Below are 22,787 nucleotides of genomic sequence, written 5' to 3'. Positions count from 1 at the left end.
AATTTCTCTCAAGCATAGATTTCACCATTTATAGCTACTGTATGTAGTTTATAACATCTAAAGGTTATTTTAGTGAACAAGTCAAGTTACTGTGGATACTAGCCAAAATTACATAAAAAGAAAGATAGTATATATCTGAAGGAGTGGGGGAAAATGACTCTATCCTAAAAAGGAAGAGATAGTGTCATCATTAAGACATAATTCTTTAAAACTTTGTCATTTTGAAAGATTTATGTTATAAATATAAATTACTGCTATCCATGCATTAGCTTTCTAATATAACATGGTTCACAAATAGAAAAGTAATTACAAATTGAATTATAGTTAACTCCTGCTATAATAACATAGGTTAAAATTTACCTGCAGACCTATGGAATTCACTTTCAATGGCTCTCACATTGATTTTATGACACACACATAGCTGATGCAATGAAGGTCAACTAAAAGCATTATTCATACTGAAGATTATGATGAATGTTGAGAATTACATTTGACGTTTACACTGTTCTTTATTTTTTATTTTATTTTATTTTTTGTTCTTTATTTTTTAGCATTTCCTGAATGGGTAGAGCATATCAATGACACAGAGGTGGATATAGGCAGTGACCTCTACTGGCCTTGTGTGGCCACAGGGAAGCCCATTCCTACTATCCGATGGCTGAAAAATGGATATGTGGTATGTATGTGCAAGTACTGCGTGGTTCTTGGGTCCATATTTAGGTGATGCTCCTGGTGGTCCTGGGATAAATATGTCAGGAGAGTCAATAGAGTAAGGAGACATGGGACCTTTAATAAAAAATGTTTCATTGAAAAAAACAAGCAAGAAAGTGAACATGAATTATCTTCTTTCAGCGTAAACAACTTTCTGCAATCTTATGTCTACCTTCTCTTTCTCTCCTTATTTTTTCCCTTTGTTCCACTTTCACCCCTCTTTTTACTCATCTGTCTCCACTCCATGATATTGTCCTCTTTTTCTTGCCACTGTTTTCCTGACCCACAGGAACAGAGGTAAGAGCAAAGCCCTATTTTTAGCCCTGGGTGCAAGGGGCAGCGTGGTGTCCTTCTCTCCCTTCCCACGGTTGCCTCCCAGCTGGGCTGGGAGCGGGAAGGCGGGCTCTCAGCTCGGCAGGAGGAATAAAATAGGAGCCACTGAGCATGGTAAGTGGGTTTGAGTTCCCCATGGACATCCCACTTCCCTTGGCTTAGTTCATAGTGGGGCAGAATAATGTACTTAAATAGAAAGACATCCAAGCCCATTTCTAAATGAAAGCGTTTCTGTTGAAGTTTATTGAGGAAATGTTTCTCCTTTGTGTGTCTTTCAGTATCATCAGTATCATAAAGGAGAATTGAGACTGTATGACGTGACGTTCGAAAATGCTGGCATGTACCAGTGCATAGCTGAGAACACGTACGGAGCTATTTATGCAAATGCAGAGTTGAAGATCTTAGGTGGGTATCGTTTCTGGTTCCTGTTAACATTCAGCAAGAAAGTGATTCATTAAAAAGTGACCAGAGGGTGTCTGCAGGTCATACTTGATTTCACTTCATATTCTGGCATTATTAGGTTAAAAACGTTGAAAATGTGGTTTGGACAAGGATATTATTATTTTTTCTTCCTTTCATTAAAGAACAGTAAATGAATCTAAGGCAACATGGAGCATAATAGTTTAATAAAATGTTGTGAATGGTAAGGGAAACCTTACACATGCCAATTTTTACAAGAATTGTTCACTCCTATATCTGGGCAGCTAAATAGCTACCTGGCAATCACATAGTGAGGATCGTGCTTTCACAAGGCACATGGCCCAGCCTCAGAGGAGGAGTCTTGAGCACTTGCTTGCTGTATCAGTCCCTGGGTCCCATGCCCTACAATTGCTACGCAAGACCCTCAGGACATTTTTCAAGCTCCTTGTCCCTTGCTGACTTCTACTTTCATAATGCCTTCTTACTTCTCCATGAAAATCGAAACCCTTTGAAATAGAATATTTCAATTTCCCATCCCTCGTTCAAAACTATCTACATCTTTACTATCCTTGCCCTTTCATCTCTTCATCCAGAGAAAGACAGGTCTGTCTTCTCCTGTCCAAAAACAATCCCCTTACTTGTGCCCTATATTCATTTTTTTTTTAATTTGCCCTGATACTTTATTCTTGCTACACCAAGGGAAATCTTTAAAACATTGCTATCACTACAAATTTAGTGACACTAAAATACTACGAATAGGAGTTACAGAACTGTAAGGAAGTATTAAAAATAGATGACCTTTTTAAAAAATGGAGGTCTTAATTTTAACTTTCCCTTCTACTTATTATAATATTGAGGATCATATTCCGTTTCTTCTCGCACAAAGTCAAAACATTTTGGTTAATATATTTGATCTAGTTCATTTGGGTATCAAGCAAATGTCCAGGCTTCAGCTTCATACCACATTATTTTGGCTTGGAGGGCAAAAAACCATTTGACTCTTGGAGAACATATGAGGTGAATTTACATTTTTTTCCAAATATGAAATTTATATTTTCTGTTAAAATTTCTTGTTTATCCTAATGCATTACAAAAGAATATGAATATTCAACAGTTCAGGCTGAAGATCTCTCCATATTAAAACATTAGATTGGTCAACCATTTAATGACTATTAATTTAGTAACTAAGCAAACAGCATTTTCAGCCTAAGAGCGATGTTCCTGGGCATTTTTATATTAGTCTCAATATATATTTGTCTATTACCTTTAGGAACCTTTCTTGAGTTGTTTAAAGTCATTATTCATTCACCAAATATTTGTTGAATACTTACTCTATACCAGATACTATTTTTTTCTCCTTTTTAAATATATATATATTTTTTCCTTTTAATCTTTATTGTTGAAAGTATTATATAGATCCTCCTTTTCCCCCCATTAACCTCTTCTAGCCCTTTCCCATCCTGCTTCTACCCCTGCCCAGGCCCTCACCACCCCATTGGCTGTGTCCACGGGTTATGCATATATGCATACAAATTCATTGCTTGATCTTTTCCCATCCACTCTCCCCTTTTTTTTAGTAGGCCCAGTAAAGAACAAAAAGGACACACACACACACACACACACACACACACAAACATGCCTTCTTCTTAATTGGGAAAAATGTTCCCTTATTCCGTCCCACTATTAAAATATATGGGAACATACTCTAGATCCTGTACCTAGAAATTAAAATATTAGATGAGTATAAAGTTACTTTAATAACGATGCCAAATCAATCATTTCATTAAAACTGAATCTATTCAAGAAAAATGATCATTTTCTAGATACATTTAGTCTTCTAAAATATAATCATTTTAGCCCTCACCGGTTTGGCTCAGTGGATAGAGCGTCGGCCTATGGACTCAAGGGTCCCAGGTTCAATTCCGGTCAAGGGCATGTACCTTGGTTGCAGACACAGGAGTGTGCAGGAGGCAGCTGATTGATGTTTCTCTCTCATCGATGTTTCTAATTCTCCCTCTCCCTTCTTCTCTGTAAAAAATTAATAAAATATATTTAAATATATATATATAATCATTTTAAATTTTGTCCCATATTTTACAAGTAATATATCACCCACAATGTTTACTAAGCCCATACCACACACTGAGATAGGTGTTTAGCAGTAGTTGGCTGGTTACTTTTTAATCTGTCAGTTATCAAAACTCAGACTAAGGAAAGAATGGGATAGCCTAAATTGTTGCTGTAAAAAGCAGCCAGAGCAGTAGCAACACCTGGGAGCATGTTAGTAGTGCCAAATCTCAGGCTCACCCCAAAATACTAAATCTGTATTTTGTCAAGGTCTTCAGATAATTTTGATGAACAGACAAAATTGAGAGTCACAGGACTAGAAGATGAAGAGTCAAGACCTGGATAAAGATAAGCAGGCCTGACCCTGGCCGGGTACCTCAGTTGGTTAGAGTTTTGTCCCAGGACACCAAGTTGCAGGTCTGATTCTCAGTCAGGGCACACAAAAGATTCAACCACTGAATACATAAATAAGTGGAACAACAAATCAATCTCTATTTCCCTCTCTCTCTCCTCCCCTCCTCTCTCTCTAAAATCAATCAATAAATCAAAAATTAAAAAGATATACCTAGGCCTAAAAAATGCTCCAGGAAGGACATAGTTACAGATGATTAGAATGTGTGGAAATTGATGAATGGAGCAATGGTTCTCAGCCTTCCTAATGCTGCGACCCTTTAATACAGTTCCTCATGTTGTGGTGACCCCCAACCATAAAATTATTTCCGTTGCTACTTCATCACTGTAATTTTGCTACTGTTATGAATCATAATGTAAATATCTGATAGGCGGGATGTATTTTCATTGTTACAAATTGAACATAATTAAAGCATAGTGATCAATCACAAAAACAATATGTAATTATATATGTGTTTTCCGACGATCTTAGGCGACCCCTATGAAGGGGTCGTTCGACCCCCAAATGGGTCGCGATCCACAGGTTGATAACCGCTGCCCTAGAGTCTGCTAATAAACAAGGAGGTTGAGAAATGAGCTAAATGTGGGGACCCTAAAGCAAGTTAGAGCATGCCATCAATGGAGTAACCTTTTATGAAACTCTATATCTTCTTTTCCTAATTATTTTTCTGTACATGGAGGTAAAGGTTAACTACAGGTGAATCATGACCTTAATTGGATTCCCCAGAAGGCAGGGCTCTCTCTGTTTCTTTTACCGTCTCATAGTACCTGCACTCAGTTGGCGTTCAATACATGTTTGTTCAAGGAGGGAGGAGTTATATTGCTTAGTGAAAAAAGCATGTTTGCAAATCACAAGGAACTAGCTTCTAATGTGAATCCTACCTGGTACGTGCTGCCTGTGATACCTTCAGCAAATGATGTAATTTTAATAGCTATCACTTCTCTCCTTTGTAAAGGAGGGACAGTTCATTCACAGTGTGGTTGAGAGTATTGATTATGACCATAGGTCATCATTAATGATGGTGCTCAATTTTCTCCAGTCTTTTACTCCACTTTTCTTGTGCAATTCAGTCAAAACAATTGAATTAGATGTTACCTTCAAGGTAAATATGTATATAGCATTTGATTGTAACTAATGCTTATAATAATCCAGTCACCAAGAATTATATATTTAAAATTGGTGGATTTTATGATAAGTTAAATATACTTCAATAAAATTATTAAATAAAAGAAAAAGGTATTGGCATTAAGTACAAAATTTGTATTGGTCATAGCTGATAATATTTGGTGAAATTAATCTTTTCTGTTGATTAATACTCAAAACAAAAGATGAATACCAGAAATTTTTTTAATGAAAGAGAAAAATAATAACTTACTTTCTTTTAGCTTTGGCTCCAACTTTTGAAATGAATCCTATGAAGAAGAAGATCCTGGCTGCAAAAGGCGGAAGGGTTATAATTGAATGCAAACCCAAAGCTGCACCCAAACCAAAATTTTCGTGGAGTAAAGGGACAGAGTGGCTTGTCAATGGCAGCAGGTTAGTCCAGAAACTGGAAATCCAACTAGAATTCACTATTTGGGAAAATTTATTTTACAGAGGATTTGTTTTCATATAAATAATGTAAATGTGGTTTGTTCCAACTTTTCTTTGCAGAAGATATTCTAGTTCTAAGATGAATAAAGTTCTTACCCAATGCTGTCAGTGTCTATGATAATCAGGATTTAATTTTTAGGCTTCTATAATTAATTTATAAGGGAATTTAGAACACCGAAACTCAGATTCTTGGTAAATTGTCCAAGGCCACAGAAATAATGAACAATAAGATATAAAATAGGATCTCTTTAACTTATTTTTCTCCTCATAAGGGCATCTATATCCATTCACATTTTATTTAATTTTATGCCATTAGCCTAATAACTATACCAGTAAGGAAATGAAAAAATGACCTCAAAGTACTAATCACTTCTTCCCATCTTTTTAAGTGAACAGGAACTTCTCATCTTCCTCACACATAGATTATCTACCAATGTCTTGGTGGCTTTGGGATAATATAAAAATCATGTGACTTGCATAGATTATTTATATAAAAGTCACACTGAATACTTTCCGTAAGGTTCCAAGAAGAAGCTATGGTTATAGTGAGTACAAAAGACTGGGGAGGAGACAGGATGAAAAATAAGAGGAATGAGATGTGAAGTTGGGGGATCGGAAAACATGCCAGGCAGTGAGAGTAATATGTGCAAAGGCCCTGAAGCAGAGAGTATAGGATATGTAAGAAACGCAGGAACTAAAATCATTATGGCTTGTCTTTAGAAGAAAATAGAGAAGAGTTTTAAGAGATGAGATATAGTAAGCCAGATCATCAATAACAATGTTTCTATGCTAAGGGGTTTGGGCTTCATCTACGAGTAATGAAAATCTGACTAAAGGCTTAAATAAGGAAGGAAAAACATATTTTGCCTTTTTAAAGAGCATTCTGGCCAAGTATATAAGATAAATCTACTTCAGAATCATCCAATAAAGTAAGATGCGCGTTATTATCTCTATGTTGAGGTATCTAAAGCCTGGGAAGGTTAAAGTGAACTTTTGAAAATACATGGATAATCTCCAAACTGGAAAACGTAAACTCGTGTCACAGTGATATGAATGGTCATATGCTAACATCGTCCTCGTATTAGGATGATCACAAGAATGGCTATGTGGGGGACAGAGGTGGGTGGGAAAAAAGGATAGTGTAGGGATAGCACTTGCTTCCTTGAACACGTTCACTTTTATAGTTAATACGTCTAAGAGTTATGAAGAATTTAATGAAATGATATTGGAAGAATTAATGTTAAAGGAAGAATCAATTTGTTCAATTTGCTGCTGAAACATTAGCTTTCAATTTAAAAACCTTGGCTTCAGTTCTAATGAGCACCAATATTATAGGCCTCTCCAGCCAAGGATTTCTCTGAACCGTGTCTCATGGATTTGTTTTTCTCCTATCATAATATGTTTAAAGTCTTTGAATCAGATTGTATTACTTTTTAAGGAAAGGATCTATAAGTCCAATTTTGTTCACTACTTTAATCCATTAATAATCACTTTATAATCAACATAGTATTTGATGTAAATATAGATTTGAAAGTTATAAAATAGTATGTATAAAGAAAAGTTAAACTAATTATTTTTAGAGAAATAAATATTTCTGTTGAAAAATATTCAGCAAGTAACTGAATAACTCATTAAGGATAATTATAATTTCATTCTGATTAATATAGTTATAAAAAGTGGTTCTACATTACAAATTTATTTCTCTTCCTGGTTAGTGGCTTGTAAAATGATTTATGCAATATTTGCAATCAGTAGAGAGGAGACATAAGTCTTGATAAGTTATAATTAAGTTCTCAGTTGTATGATTTTATTTTGGGCTAAAATCATATAAATTTGCCAACAGAAATTATTTGTAATTGTCCATTTATATCTGATAGATGGCTGTTAGCTATAAAGAGATCTTTGTCTGAGCCATTGTTGGAGAATATCTCCAAAATTCTTTCTACTCCAGAGTCAGTATACTTTAAATATTACTAAATAAGATTGAGATTATTCTGAGTAATTTTTTGTGATGGTTAGTGAGTAATTTATTAAAGACCAGATAGTTCCTAGCTTGTCTGACTACTTGTCTATATCATATTGCCTGAAAATAAGAATAAGATCCTAGGAGTTTAATCTATATTGATTTAAGAATAAAGACCATCTTCCTGGCCAGTGTGGAGCAGTGAGAGTGTCAACCCATAAACCAGGAGGTCATGATTTGATTCCTGGTCAGGGTACATGCCCGGTTGTAAGCTTGATCCCCAGTAGAGGGCCTGCGGGAAGCAGTTAATGGATGATTCTCTCTCATCATGATGTTTCCATCTCTTTCTCCTTCTCCCTCCCTCTCTCTGAAATAAATGAAAACATATATATTTTTTTTTTAAAAAAAGAATAAAGACCATTATTACAAAAAAAAAATCAAGCTCCCTACATATTCTTACTAAAAATTAATTTCAATGCCATGGAAGAACTGCCTGAAAGTATAGGTGAAATCAGTGATACAAGGAAGTATACATTTTAAAGATGATAAAGATCAATTGAGAGCTAACATACATGAGAAAACTAACACTATCAGTGTGATTCTAAAAAGAATAATTGTCGCTGTTGTCTCCATTGCGACCTAACTATAATTTTTATTGACTTCCTTGGCAAATAATTAAATGGAAGTGGGGTGAAAATTGGCTAAGGATTTACACTAGAGCCTAGTCAGAAAGAAGTGTGGCATGATATTGTTGGTACTGTGATACTATGGAACTATGGAAAGCAGGTACCAACACAGGATTAATCATGAAAGAGATTTATTAATGGCAATGAAGAGCAAAGAAAACAGAGAGGACAGCAGGTGGATGACCAGACGCAGATCTTACTCCAGATGAAGGAGAGAAGGAAGGAGGGAAATCTGGGTGCGAATGACTTGGGCTTCAGTGTAGATCAAGGGGAGTTTGGTATAGCCATATGGTAAGTTGTCCAGCTAAAAATGCCCATCACAGGAGCCTGGTACCTTCAAGGAACTGGGCTGCCTTAAAACCCCTCCTGGGCTCAGTCACTGACTGAGAGCTGCCTGTGGACAGTGTGGGCTTGGCTCAAACACACTGATAGTTTCTGAGTGTGGCATCTGGAGCAGTGGATCAATTACACTCCTTATAGGTGGACAATTTAGAGGCATGCTGTCAAAGCTTCCACAGTATCAAGAAATTACTCTTAGGATTACATTATTTTGTTACTATGTTTCTCCTTCACGAAGCAGAAAGCACATACTCTGTCATGAACTTAAGTTGGTACTGGATAGTTAAAGAAAGGAAATGAAATCCTGGAATATATTATTGGTGGAAAATCTTATCAGAGGTTTTTATTAGTAAGGTAGATATATAGTATTTTTTCGTTTATCAAGTTTGGCCCTTAAAATGAAATATATGAAGGATTGTTGGCACGTGTTTTGCAAAGCTTCAGAGATAAATTAAGTTTTTGGAAATTATACATTTAAAGAAGGTAAATATCCAGTGGCAGATGAGTCAATATTGAATCAAAGTGCAAGGCACTATATGATAAATATATGTTATATATAAATAGTATAGTACAGTTATATATAATAAGTTGTTTTGGTCCCTAGCTTCTAAGGAAGAGGCAGACAGGCAGAGGGAATAGATTTAGATTCTGTTCAAAGAAGAATTTTCTAAATATGAATGTTATAGAAGCTGTTTACTAAAGGAGGTTTTAGAATATCTTTTTTTAAGTTCCTAAAAATAAGATATACTTGCATTTCTCTGTAGCCATGAAAATGTCAGTCTGTCCTCACTTCAAGGTCAGAATTGAAGTCTTAAGGTCACATTTCTGGAAGACCTGGGCTCATTTCGTTGAGGACTGTGACTGGTGTGAGCTTGTCCCACAGAGGTGTAAAAGTCATTTGATGGTGGGATGTGGAAAACCACTTACGTCAGTTCAGCTCCATGTAGTTCATTCACTCAAAAGAAAGGTTGATTGAATAACTACTCAGTGATCAGTGCCTCACCACTTAATGTGTTCCTGGCACACACAGAATATTTTTTTTTCTAATGAGTTAATGAATACTATTATCATTGAAGACATGGCCCCACACAAAGAAGATACAAATTTTCTACAAAGAGATAGTATCATCTAATGTAAAGATAGGTTAATAAGTAAACCTAAATTATCTCAGATGAAATATGTATTAGAGAAAAAAAATATAGGAAGAGGGATAGGATGAGAATGACAAGACAGCGTAACTTTGTGTGTGTGTGTCTGTGTCGGTGTGTATGTGCGTGTGCAAGCATTCAATACTAATTGGAATTATCAGGCAAACCTTTCTGAAGGTGTAAAATCCTGAAGGAAGTGAGGAAGAAATTGTAAAATTGCCCAGTATCTCAAAGGCAGTCAGAGGACTTTGGTTTTCACTATGTGAGAAGCAAGGTCAGTGGATGGTTTCAAGCTATTGAGTAACATCACTAAGCAGAAGAGTGACATGATATGCCTTATGTTATTTATGTCTTCACTAGAGGCCCAGTGCACGAAATTCGTGCAGGGGGGGGGGGGCGCGGGGGAGAAGATCACTCAGCCCAGCCTGCACCCTCTCCAGTCTGGGACCCTGACCCCTATGGGATTGGGCCAAAACCAGAAGTCGGACATCCCTCTCACAATCCGGGACTGCTGGCTCCTAATCTCTCGCCTGGCTGCCTGATCACTCCCTAAACACTCCCCTGCCAGCCTGATCGCCCACAACTGCCCTCCCCTCCCGGCCCAGTCACCCCAACTGCCCTCCGCTGCAGGCCCAGTTGCTTCCAACTGCCCTCCCCTGAAGGCCTGGTCCCCCACAACTGCCCTCTCCTGCTGGTCCAGTTACCCCCAACTTCCCTCCCCTGCTGGCCATCTTGTGACCACATGGGTGCAGCCATCTTGTGAGGACATGGGTGCAGCCATCTTGTGACCACATGGGTGCAGCCATCTTGTGAGGACATGGGCGTGGCCATCCTGTGACCGCATGGGTGTGGCCATCCTGTGACCACATGGGGGTGTCCATCTTGTGTGTGAGGGCATGATGGTCAATTTGCATATCACCTCTTCATTATATAGGATGTCTGGATGACTCAAGGAAAAGGGACTATGGGTGGGCAAGGGTAAAAGCAGGAAGCCAGTTAGCAATGAATGTAATAGTCCAAGAAAAAGATGAAGATGGCTTTCTAAAACAACACTCAATGCCAAGAAAGAATGTTATAAACAAAGGCTAGAATGTTTCCTCTTTTAAAGTCTCACTGTCAGCCCTAGCTGGGTCACTCTGCTGATCAGAGCAATGTCCTGATACACCAAGGGTGAGGGTTCAAGCTCAGGCCAGGACTGAAGAAGAAACCGATGAATGTATAAATAAGTGGAACAACTAATCAATGCTTCTTTATCTCTCAAATAAATAAATTTTAAAAATGTTTTTAAAGAAAATAAAAATCTCACTGTCAACGAATTTGTGTAAAATATACTAAATTAATGATACTAGTGTCTGGAATCTAAGACAAAAATAAAGTATTTCATGAAATTAATTTTATGAATTACATATTATTTTCATTTCAATAGAACCCTCATTTGGGAAGATGGCAGCTTGGAAATCAATAACATTACAAGGAGTGATGGTGGCATCTATACATGCTTTGCAGAAAATAATAGAGGGAAGGCTAATAGCACTGGGACTCTTGTTATCACAGGTAAGGAAGCATTTAATTAAAATTGCGGGTTTTTTTAGTTTGACATTGATGCGTTTCTAATGTACGATACGACGTGGCTCACCACTAAGCTTCTAAGGAAGTCCACCTACTGCTGAGTTTCCATTTGAAAAGCCTTTGGCCAAGTCTCTTAGTGAAATTGTTTTTGGAATTTGAATTTGAAAACATCATATTCCTTTGCACAGAGCAATCAAAATATATTGATTTTCATTCTTTTAATGTAGCCAATTTCTTGAATTGTGCGTTACTCCTTTGTTTTAAATGTCCAGATCCCACGCGAATTATATTGGCCCCGCTTAACGCTGATGTCACTGTTGGAGAAAATGCCACCATGCAGTGTGCTGCTTCCTTTGATCCTGCCCTGGACCTCACATTCGTCTGGTCCTTCAATGGCTACGTGATCGATTTCAATAAAGAAAACATTCATTACCGGAGGAATTTTATGGTATGTGTTTTAAGCTTCATCGTATTAACATCCCAGTGACCACACGTGTCTGCACTACAGCTCTGTTACTATAATCATTTACATGAAACTGAAAAACAGGCCAAAAAAAAAAAAAAAGCTTTTCATGGGTTTCCCTATGTTCATCAGAGCACTCCTGCTCCTTTCTGAAAAAATGGCTATCCCTGAGGATTTTGGTAGAAATATTAATCAATAACTATTCTTTGTGTGGTAGGTCCATTTCTCCTGAATTATTATACAATTTTTATATTGATGTAGTACACCTTCATATATCTTTACTCTGGGTTCTAGTGCCTTCACATTAACTTTAAATGAGGTAAGAGCATAAACTTATCCTTTATTAAAACGATTATTTTAGGGTATTTATTTTATTCTTTGAGGGTAAGAAATAGATCAATTATATATATGGGGAGGTTTGGAGAACAAATCCATGTGTTTTAAAAAGGGCTAAATAGCTGTTTTAGTTTAAGATTAGGAAAGCATACATGTTACTAGCCCTGCAATTAAGCACAGGGATGTATAGATATAAAGAATATAGGCCCTAGCTGGTTTGGCTCAGTGGATAGCACGTGTGCCTGTGGACTGAGGGATTCCGGGTTTGATTCCAGTCAAGGGCACATGCCCGGGTTGTGGGCTTGATCCCCAGTAGGAGGCGTGCAAGAGGCAGCGGATCGATGATTCTCTTTCATCATTGATGTTTCTATCTCTCTCTCTTTTCCTCTCTGAAATCAATAAATATATATATAAAAAATAAAAAAGTAAAATAAATAAAAAATGACAACGGGGTATCGGCAGAGAACTATTTTAACATTATGCCATGTGATATATTTTCCTTATATATATATATATGTTAAACTATGTTGACATGCTTAATCATAAACATACCCAAAACTAGTAAAATTTACACCAAAATCTTTAATAATTTCTTCAAATTGTGTGTTGTTTTGCATGAAAAGCAAATGATACTCAGTATGTACTCAATTTAAAAAAACTAAAGTGAGATAAACAGAAATCTTATTTTTTTAAAAATAGACCTTTAAATTTGCTTATTTCCTTGGTTTTATACATTGAGTAATTCCAAAAATATAACAACCGTAATGTATACAAGTAGTTAATAGCCGCTGTGAAGTCTATATAAACAGATGTTGGGGTATAAATTGCCTAAATGAAGCTGAAACTTTATTTGTGGAGCCTCTTGATGTTTTTAACACAATAGTTACATTGTATTGGTTAATGTGAATAAACATTTCAAAAAAAGATATTAGCAAAGGGAGAGAGCAGAAAAGAGCCCCTTGTTTAAAAAGAGTGAAAAATAAAGACATAACTGGAATGCTAATTAAGAAATAAATCATAAAGCAGACCACAAAAGTGTAATGGACTTCGACCCTCACTATCACCCACCTTTTGCAGAAGGTAGCCATGGAGATCCCTGTAGTTGCCCCTCAGCTTATCCAGAGGAGAATCCTACCTGCACACCCTGCTCTCGGCTCACCAACCCTGCTTTCAGCTCAGCCCACCAGATAACGGTTCATGAGTTGTAGAAAACATACTCCCTGGCTAAGTATGCAGCTTAATTGAGTGAAAATAACTCCTGTACACTTTAGCATTTTGTAGATGGACGGATGGGATTCAACTCTCTAAATATCAAAAAAGGGGGGGAAAATAAGAATACTTTCAAATAAATTCTTAAGCTTAATTCTGTCTTTTGAACCCAAGAAACCCATAAAGCTTTCCCTCATGTCTTCTTTCTCTTTTAAGGCAAACTTCAAAGTCAGACTTCACTGCTAAATACACAACACAAGATTCAAGTGAAAATGCCATTTGTGTTTGATCCACCTTGTGAAAGATAATCCTGATGGCTAGTAATTGCTTCTGCGCTCCTTAATAGACCGTTGTCCTAGTGGCTCTTTCTATCTAAAGCTTAGTGCTTTCAATAATAAAGATACACTTAAAATAAATTAAAAACCAAAAAAGAAAACATAATAGACATAGCATGTATTAGGGACAGCAAAGCAAGAAACATTGCTAATTGCAATGTCTATTATTCAAGTTGCAGGTAAAAATATCAATATATATATATATATATATATATATATATATATATATATACATACACACACACACACACACACATATATTGGTTTCTTAAATAATATTTTGATATTTAAAACAAATTCTGGTAACATTTCAATAATTGAGTATCATTTGTTCATTTAAAAATGTTGTACTGAGCACATACCACACGCCAGGAAAAGTTATGGGTGAATAAAACACTGGCAGAAACAAACACAACACTGATCCAAAATAAATCAGAGCTAAATCTGTGAGTTTAAAATTCAGATGTAAACATTTGGTTGCTATCACAGTTATCAAACTGCTACGATTATTATCATTACGTTTTAGTCATTTTAATTGCTAAAATTAATATCTGAAGCTCTAATTAATGAAGAGAGTATAAAGTTCACAATTTAAACATTTTATTTCAAGAACCTAAATTTTTATTTTCCACTTTAATTTTAGTAAGAATTTTTACTCAGTACTCAGTGCTTTAATTTTAGCTTGCTGTTCCAGATTTTGACCACCCTGTGGCAGCCTTGCATAAGATTTCAAATTTCAGTCTGGAATGATTGTTTATGAAATTAAACAAATATATTTTCCCATATACTTATGTCCAACTATGAAATGGCTTCTATTTTGATTTTCTAATTCAATAGCTATTTACTCCCTTAAATACCAAAGGGAGAGTCATTTTATTTACCAATATGATTAATAATCCCTCTTGTTCTAGAAAGGACTTTAGACTATCTACCACTTACCTGATCTTCAGAAATTATTTTTTAATAGCCACCTATCTTTTGACATAAACTTTGAGTCATTTTCTTGAAACTATTTGACAACATTCTCCCTGTCTATTATTATCTTTGTTAATCACATGAGTTTATTAAACTTTTGAATTCTGTCTGTTGCCAATGTAATATTTTTTTTTCTGATTCTCTTATTACAAATAAATGTTAACATTGTACTTTACCAAGAAGCAAATTGCTTGATCTGCATTGAATTTATAAATATCATAGGAATTATTCAGAGGCTGGGCCACAACCAGACCTGGGCTCTAGGCTCCATTTTTTTCAATTTGGATCCCATGACTGAGCCTATGATTAAGCCTCTCTAAGCCTCAGATTCCCCCCTCTGTAAAATGTTATTAATAATTCACTTACTTCATTCAGGTTACTTCATTGGGTTTGCAAAACCAATTACTTCATAACATTTTTTGTGAGAATTCAATGAGAGAATGCCTATAGAGTGCTTGGCACAAGATGTGGCCGATTGTAAGTGATTATTATGAATACTCTTCACAACTGAGAATCATTCTCCACTGAAAATTACAATAGCTATTGCCAGATAGTTGTTGTTTTTTATTGTAGAGCTCATAGTTCATAAATCAGTTCTTGTGCTGCTTGCTGTGTGGGACACTTAGTCCAAGAAAAAAAAAATCTCTGTATTTCCTTGCTGAGGGTAGTAAAGAGACAATAAATAGTCAACATTTGTTGAGTGTTTACTATTTGGCCAGCATTGGGTTAAATGTGTTCCATGTATTTCTCAGTTGATCTTCACGGCAGTCCTCGATGGAACACATATTATTGTTGTGATTTTCTCCATTTTTGAGGTGAGAGAACTGAGGATAAGGAAGGTTCAGTAACTTGCCGAAATTAATTATTCGCCTTGCTAGCAGCAGAGGGAGGATCTGAAACCAGGTGGTCTGACGCAGTCCCTGTGCTCCTCTCTACTTCGGCTTATCATCCACTGGTTAATATCCACACCTACATTTATTAGATAACCCTCCTCCCATTATCTGAAACACTGTAAGATAGTAATGTTCAACTTAGAATTTATTCCATTCTCCTGATTAGTGAGCCTTTTATGTTCACTCGAGGTTATCCAAATCACTTCATTTTTCCTATACTATTAGCTACCTTTGCAGTACATTGTAAATAAAGTCTACAGAGTCTCAGGTGGTCTAACTATAAAATTCTTAATGACCTCCTTTAGGTAGGTAGGTGTATGTGTGTGTTTGCAGGTATGTGGCTATGCATTTGTCCTGACTATATTGACAACACCATTCATAATTAAAGGAGACAGATTTCATACTCTTAGGCTATATTTCTTTTTTAAAGAAAATATTAATTAGACTGAACATGTCACAAAAATATGTTAAATATGAGCGAGCCATACATATTCCATCCTAGAGCACGTTATGAACTTGAACAGAAATTTTGCTTCTGTAAGACATGCCAAAAAAAGGGGGGGGGGGAGAAAGAGGGAGAAATAACAATAATAAAACAGGCATCATTTTTATGTATTTCAATTTCACATTTACTCTATTCACTGTTGAGCAAGGAAAAAGTTGTCCAGAGTTAGGGAACAACAGGTTGGAAGAGAACAGGAGGGTAGTACGGTAATACGGGAAAAGGCAAAGGTCAAATTAGACCTGCAGAATGCAAGCACAGTGAGATGACATAAGCCCTAAAGTGGTAATTTCAAACCCAGAGCAGTTTTTCTGCCTAGGCGACTTTGGTTGTGACAACTGCAGGGTGGTTGGAGGAGGGCAGTGGGTACGGGCATCAGGTGAACACGTGTGCTGCTAAACTCCTATAATACCGGGGACAGTCCCCACAACAGAAAATGACCTGATCTGAATTGTCTATAGTGCCAAGATTGAGAAACACTCCTCTAGAGGAAGATTAAAAAAGAGAGACTTGGGAATAAATGGATTGGCCACTGAAAGATTTTAAGAAGGATGTTAGAAACAAAGAGCAGTATATTATTTTGAGCAGATGCGAATGCCGAGGACAAAAGATTTATGAGGCTAGAATAAACTTTTGCCAAAATAGGATGGAATAAAGGGTATATTTAATGGTGTGTGTGTGTGTGTGTGTGTGTGTGTGTGTGTGTGTGTGTGAATTTAAGGTCATATGTTTTTATGAGCAGTGGAAGAGAAAAAGAAATATGTAAATGTGTATAGTCCCCTGCCACAGTCTGTGACACACACAAAACTCATAAAGGCATTCTACCTTTGGCCAAATTTTTTCTCAGTTCTTACCAGTAATTAATTGGGGAAAAAGCTAGAGAATTCTGTCATCTCTCTCTCCTTTGCACGTCCCTGTGAACACACGCCCTTTTAGACCTCCCTTTTACTACCCTAATACCTTTACTTAAACCTAACTATTGTATTTTATTGACTCTTCGCATCAGCTAGCAAGGAGGTGGGTATCTATGTTCACTACATGTGTCTACTCACACGTCTAGTATAGAGACCATGTGAGCCAAAGTTACTCTCTAGCATAACATCCCATCGCCTCGTCTAGTCCTTAGTAAGCATTTGTTGATAGAAGCAGGTCTTTGTTCTTCAGCGATGTATTGGCTTGGGGAGAATCTCCAAAAATGCATAGAATATTAAAGACCCATTTGTATTACTAGTATATAGAACTCCTTGCATACTTACACATTGCTGCAGTAATTATTCTGGCTTTTATTCTTGCAAAATACAGTGAGTGTTTAAAATTTTAAAAAGGAGAAAATAAGCATGGAAACTTTATAGAGTTTTAGCAATGCTAATATTTTACATCGTGGTCTTTGATTTTTTTTATTTCTGATATCACACTAGAAATATACTATTTGTCATTAGCTATTGCATTCCCCCCCTCGCCGCCACCCCCCCCCCCCCAAAAAAAAAACACCATTAATTTTTCCAGCTTGTTTTTAAGAACAGAACAATATCTAAAGATCTGGATTCTTGTTCTGGTCTTGCCATTGAAGAGTTAGTTATATGACCTTGGGCACAACAGTTACTCTGAGCCTTCAGGTTCTCATCTGTCTCATGAGGAAGTTGGGCTGCATCAGAAGTTTTGAAAAGCAACAATAAATAATTTTTAGCAGCAGAATCCTTTTTTTTCAAAGAAAATTTAAATCAGAACTCCCATAAATTAAAAAGATGAATGTAAGGTTGCTCTGACTGAAGAAATTGTATGCATGTGTGTGTGCATGTGTGGGAGACTACATAGCCAAAAGCCTAACCATAGGGCTTCTCACACTTTCCTGTCAAAAAATTCCCCAATCTGATCCCTTCCTCTACCAAGTGGCCTGTGAAGATCTTCAGAACCCTGAGGCTAATGGGAACCAATTTAAAAACCATACAAATTAAATGATACCCAAGTTTTCTTTCAACTCTAAAACATAGCTTCTAAATCCAAAGCTTTGATGTTTTTGTCCCTCATTCAAAATGCTAAGGCAGAGACATCAAGAAAAATTTCTTCTTTTTTGAGTTTTAATTTAAAATGAGCCAACTGATCAAAATTGGACTCTTCAGCCATCAAAATAGTCAAATTTAGGGATGTTCAACATTTCCATTGGTTCTATATATACTGGGTGACTTCCCAGTAATTTTTCTCCACCACTTCCATAATTTATGTATGCTTTAAAATTTTCAAAAACATTACTTCATTTTAATGTTTTTAAGACATTTTATATATATATATATATATATATATATATATATATATATATATATATATATATAATCTCCTTAGTTTTATTTACATTCTATCTTAATGCTGATGTATTACTTAAAATAACACTAACTTGAATATTAGATAATGTTAGGAAATTAGTGTTAATTATGTGTGAAACTGTTTTTTGTTTTTATCATGCAAGAGAATGGCCTTACTTTTTTGGAGATTCAATGTAATGTTTTGAGGAGTGAAATCTGATTTGCTTTTTAAGGCTTCAACAATAGATAGGTGGGGGATAGAGAAAATAAAATATAGAACCAGCTAGATAGATAATTAGATAAAGCAAATATGGCAGGAAGTTTACAATTATTGACTCTAATTGGTTGGTATACAGGTGCCATTGTACTGTTCTTTCTATTTTCTTATATATAAACATATAGATAAAATTATAACATATTTTATTCTTCCTGCTATGAGGAAGTATCCACATTTACCTACCAAACTAAGAACTTAAATCCCATTGTCTGACCTTTATAAGCACTAGTTTGGTGACAGCTTGACCTTATGAAACCAGGACTGTATGCGAACTCTTAAACCTTCCACCAGTAGCTTCACTCAAAATCTCAAATTTCTTCTCTCTAAAATGGAAATGTTAATAGTATCTCCCTAAGAATTATAAATTAGATAAGACAATGTAGATAAAGCAGCTAGCAAATTGTCACATATAATATATCTAAGAGGCATTTAATAAATTAGTAGTAGCGATGGCAGTGGCAGTAGCAATAGTCAAAGTAGTAGTAGCAGTTTTAATAGTAGTATGTTTAGCAGCTTGAACATCTGGCATTTCTTGCTCCTTATAAGCTGGAAGACTTTGTTGCCTCACCTTAAGCATCACTTTGCTTGCATGGGGAATTTGAGCAATGGTCCTATAATTACCATGCTTCTTGGCATCTTCCTTCTTAAAGATTGGGATGTGTATTCTGCGTTTCCAGTCTGCAGGCGATTGTTTTGTTTTCCATATTTGTTGACAGAGTCATATTAGGATTTTGATAGAATAAGTCTCTGTGGCTTGAAATAATTCTATTGGTATCCCATCTGCCCCTTGTATATTCCCAATAATTTCAGGCAGGGTTTGTTGGAAAAGACAATAGTGTTGGGGAAAATGGAAGGCAGCAGGAAAAGAGGAAAGCCAAATTGGGATGGTTTGGCTCCATAAAAGAAACCATGGGCATGCATCCACAGGCGCTGAGCAGGGCTGCTGAGGACGGGACACTGTGGATCACACGCATTCATGGAGTCACCAGGAATCAGAGCCAACTCAATGGCACAGAACACACTAACGTTAGTAGCAGTAGCAGCATCCTATTAACAGCCACAGCAGCAGCAGTAGTAGTATTGCATCATCATCTCTAAAATATGGTTAAGCCTGGCCTGCGTGGCTCAGTGGTTGAGTGTCAACCTATGAACCAGGAGGTCACAGTCCGATCCCCGGTCAGGGCATATGCCCAGGTTGCAGCTGTATCCCCAATGTGGGGGCGTGCAGAAGGCAGTCAATCAATGATTCTCTCTCATCATTGATGTTTCTCTCTCTCTCTCTCTCTCTCTCTCTCTCTCTCTCTCTCTCTCTCTCTCTTCTTCTCCCTTCCTCTCTGAAATCAATAAAATTATATTTAAAAAATAAATAAAAATGCTTAAGAAAATTACCTATCACACAGGGCTGTTGTTAAGAGCGAGTGAGTTTGCACGTGTAAAGTATTTATAGTAGTTCCTGGCACTTTGGAGTCCTTTACTAAATATTTACTGTTAGTCATGTTGATGATGGTGGTGTTTAAGTTTAAAGTTGCATATAATGTATTTGCTATAGTTAAGTTGTCTTTAACATAACCAGTCAAACGTAAAAAACAAATGTTTTATTTTTCATGGATACAGCATGTATTATACATATATAATTATTTTTACTTATAAGTTTCTAAACTCTTCACTTAAAAGGATATGCTTTCTTCCATCCTTCAATATAGATGCCTTCATTTTGAACTTTGACAGAACAAAAAATATGTTTTTGTTGATATATAGCCGTTATGAGCTATACATTTTATCTAGCCCTTGTCTATACCATATCTGTAATATTTTTCATTCTGATTAATTCAGTTGTTAATAGTAATTCAGATTCATTTATACTGCAGGAATGAGTTAGTTCGTGGCAGGGGGGGAAGGAAGATATAGGCATTTATATTTTGGTAGTCTTTTGATTCAAATTTGGGAAATTTCTAAGTGGTAAACCACATATACACTTTGGAATATCCCTGAGCTGTGCTATCACAATTTCCAGTATGTGATTCAGCTCTCCTCATATGAAGGGAAGCATTCTGTAATTCAGCCAAGCTGTGGTTTTTAGTGAAAAATATAGAGGGCATTCGTATCTAATTTGTGGCTAGAATGTGCTGAGGTCCATGATCTTTACTTGCTTTGTAAGCTTTCTGTTGACCACTGAGAAGTTCTACTTCTCCTGAGGTATGAAAAGTGCTAGTGCCATTTATAAAACCTCCAGGAAAGCTTTTCTACACACACAGCTAGCTATATTGGAAGTGATATCGTGTTTTTCCTTTACTTTCCTTCTGAGGCATTTCAATGCCACACCTTCACCAAATATAGATCAAATGAGAATAAATGATAAAGTCACTTATTATTGCTTTATAGAAGTAGACCCATCATTACCACCTAATTTCTAATGTTTTGAAAAGAGCTGACTTTTAAAATGAGCTTAGCATTAAACTTTTAGGATAATTTAATTAAAACTTTTAGAGAATTTACTATGAAGAGTCAATAACTCTAAGTGCAATGTAATATTTTGACATAAAACAATTTGTGTCTTTCATTACATGTGAAAAGTATAAAAATAATGACCCCATTATTGATTTCAGAATAAAATAAGTAAAGAGCAATATGTTTCAAATTGAGAGTCTAGGGGGGAAAAAGAGCAATTTTATTAAGAAAAAAAGAATATTAAGTTTAGACTATTCAAATGTTTCACAAAGGGCAATTAGAGTGCCACAATTTGTTAATTTTTATTATTTTTTTCTATTCTCAATTTATTTTAAAATAAAATATTTTTAATTTCTGAAGTGTTTTTTTAATTCCAATCTAATCACATGGTTTATTGATATAGTAGTTTAACAATAGGATTATCATTCTCTTAGAGCATGAAGCAAACAAAGTAGTGAGTTTACATAATGAGGCATGTAATAGAATTAAGTGCTTTTTACTTTTATGCAAACATTATTCTTCCTATAATATTACTATCTATGTCATAATAGTTTAAAATGATTTTACTAATATCTTTTCATTAATGAATATTTGGTGTCAAAATACAGTGCTAGTAATGATGTCTAAGCCCATTAAAGCAGACATTTTTACAACTATATAGTGTTTAAATTATTTTACCACAATTATCTCTTTTTCTAACAGAAAATTACTCAGAACTATGTGCCAATTAGTCTTTAGAAAAAGTTACCTGTGTCACAATTTTCCTCTTCCCTTCAAATATTTCTTAAATCACTTATAAATGGTAAAATAATATTTCCTTACCCCCTCCCTTAGAAGAATTCTATTGAACATGGTATGCGGATTCAGGCCAAGTACAAACTTGGGCACAGCCTCCGAGGTCATCTTCCCTTCTGGAACCTACTCCACGTGCTGGGAGCGGCCAAAACCAGCCTCCGTTTGGATTTGCTGGAAGGGACTCACAGAACTCCCCGAAAGCTATCATACTTATGGTCACAGTGTTTTACAGGAAAGGCATACTAACTAAGCTCAGCCCAGGGCAGCCGTGCACAAGGCAGAGTCCAGGAGAAGAGCCAAGCACAGAGCTGCCACTGTTCTCTCCCCATTGAGTCACAATACAGTACTCTGTCAACCTTGGTATGTAGCAATAAGCACAGACTATTGCCAGTCAGGGAAGCTTACCTGAGCTTTGGTTCCAGAGACTTTATTGGGGCTTAATTACATAGGCGTAACTGATTGATTGCCCAAATGGTTAATCTAGGTCTCTAGGTTGACTGATATCACATGACCCAAAACCTCTACTTACTCTGAATCCCAATCTCGTTCTTACTGGCGTAGCCCAGCCCCTACTTTAAAACTATACAGGTGCTGCTAACTCCCACACTAAATCACACTGTTAGACTATTCAGTATGACCCAAGGAACCTGCGCAAAGAAAGACGTATAGGTGACCTTTCAGAAGCTGAGGAGAAAGAGCAGGCCTCTCTTGGGCAAAGGCCCAATTCTTTATAAAACATTTGGTTGGAAAAATAGGCTTCCATTTTCTTATATGTTAGTGCATTCTCCTCTCTATAAATGTGCATATTATTTCTGAAAAATTTATATTTCTTCATGGAATTAGTATATAAATCATTTGAAATATATTATTTATGGATAATTGATCTCATGTACATGAATAACAATAGTTGTTTTCAATTCAGCTTTTAAAATTTATGACATTATCATTATCTTGCCTGAAAAAATCATATAAAATTACTAAAAGAATTTAATGAAAATATTTTAGGCAATAGA

At 36.0% G+C, this 22,787-nt stretch overlaps 1 protein-coding gene across 2 annotated transcripts in view; it reads left to right on the top strand.

Annotated features, from left to right (window-relative positions):
• The window catches only part of CNTN1 (contactin 1), a 275,742-nt gene that overhangs the window by 168,946 nt on the left and 84,009 nt on the right, over positions 1 to 22,787 (top strand). For both annotated transcript variants that reach the window (XM_081082844.1, XM_081082845.1), the window contains exons 11-15: positions 552 to 676; positions 1,323 to 1,449; positions 5,329 to 5,479; positions 11,099 to 11,226; positions 11,514 to 11,689. In XM_081082844.1, coding sequence (XP_080938970.1) covers positions 552 to 676; positions 1,323 to 1,449; positions 5,329 to 5,479; positions 11,099 to 11,226; positions 11,514 to 11,689 — 707 coding nt within the window. The remainder of the gene's footprint in view (positions 1 to 551; positions 677 to 1,322; positions 1,450 to 5,328; positions 5,480 to 11,098; positions 11,227 to 11,513; positions 11,690 to 22,787) is intronic.

The sequence above is a fragment of the Myotis nattereri genome (genome assembly GCF_964212035.1).
Source record: "Myotis nattereri genome assembly, chromosome: 2".
NCBI lineage: Eukaryota > Metazoa > Chordata > Mammalia > Chiroptera > Vespertilionidae > Myotis > Myotis nattereri.
This window is presented reverse-complemented; position numbering and strand designations above follow the sequence as displayed.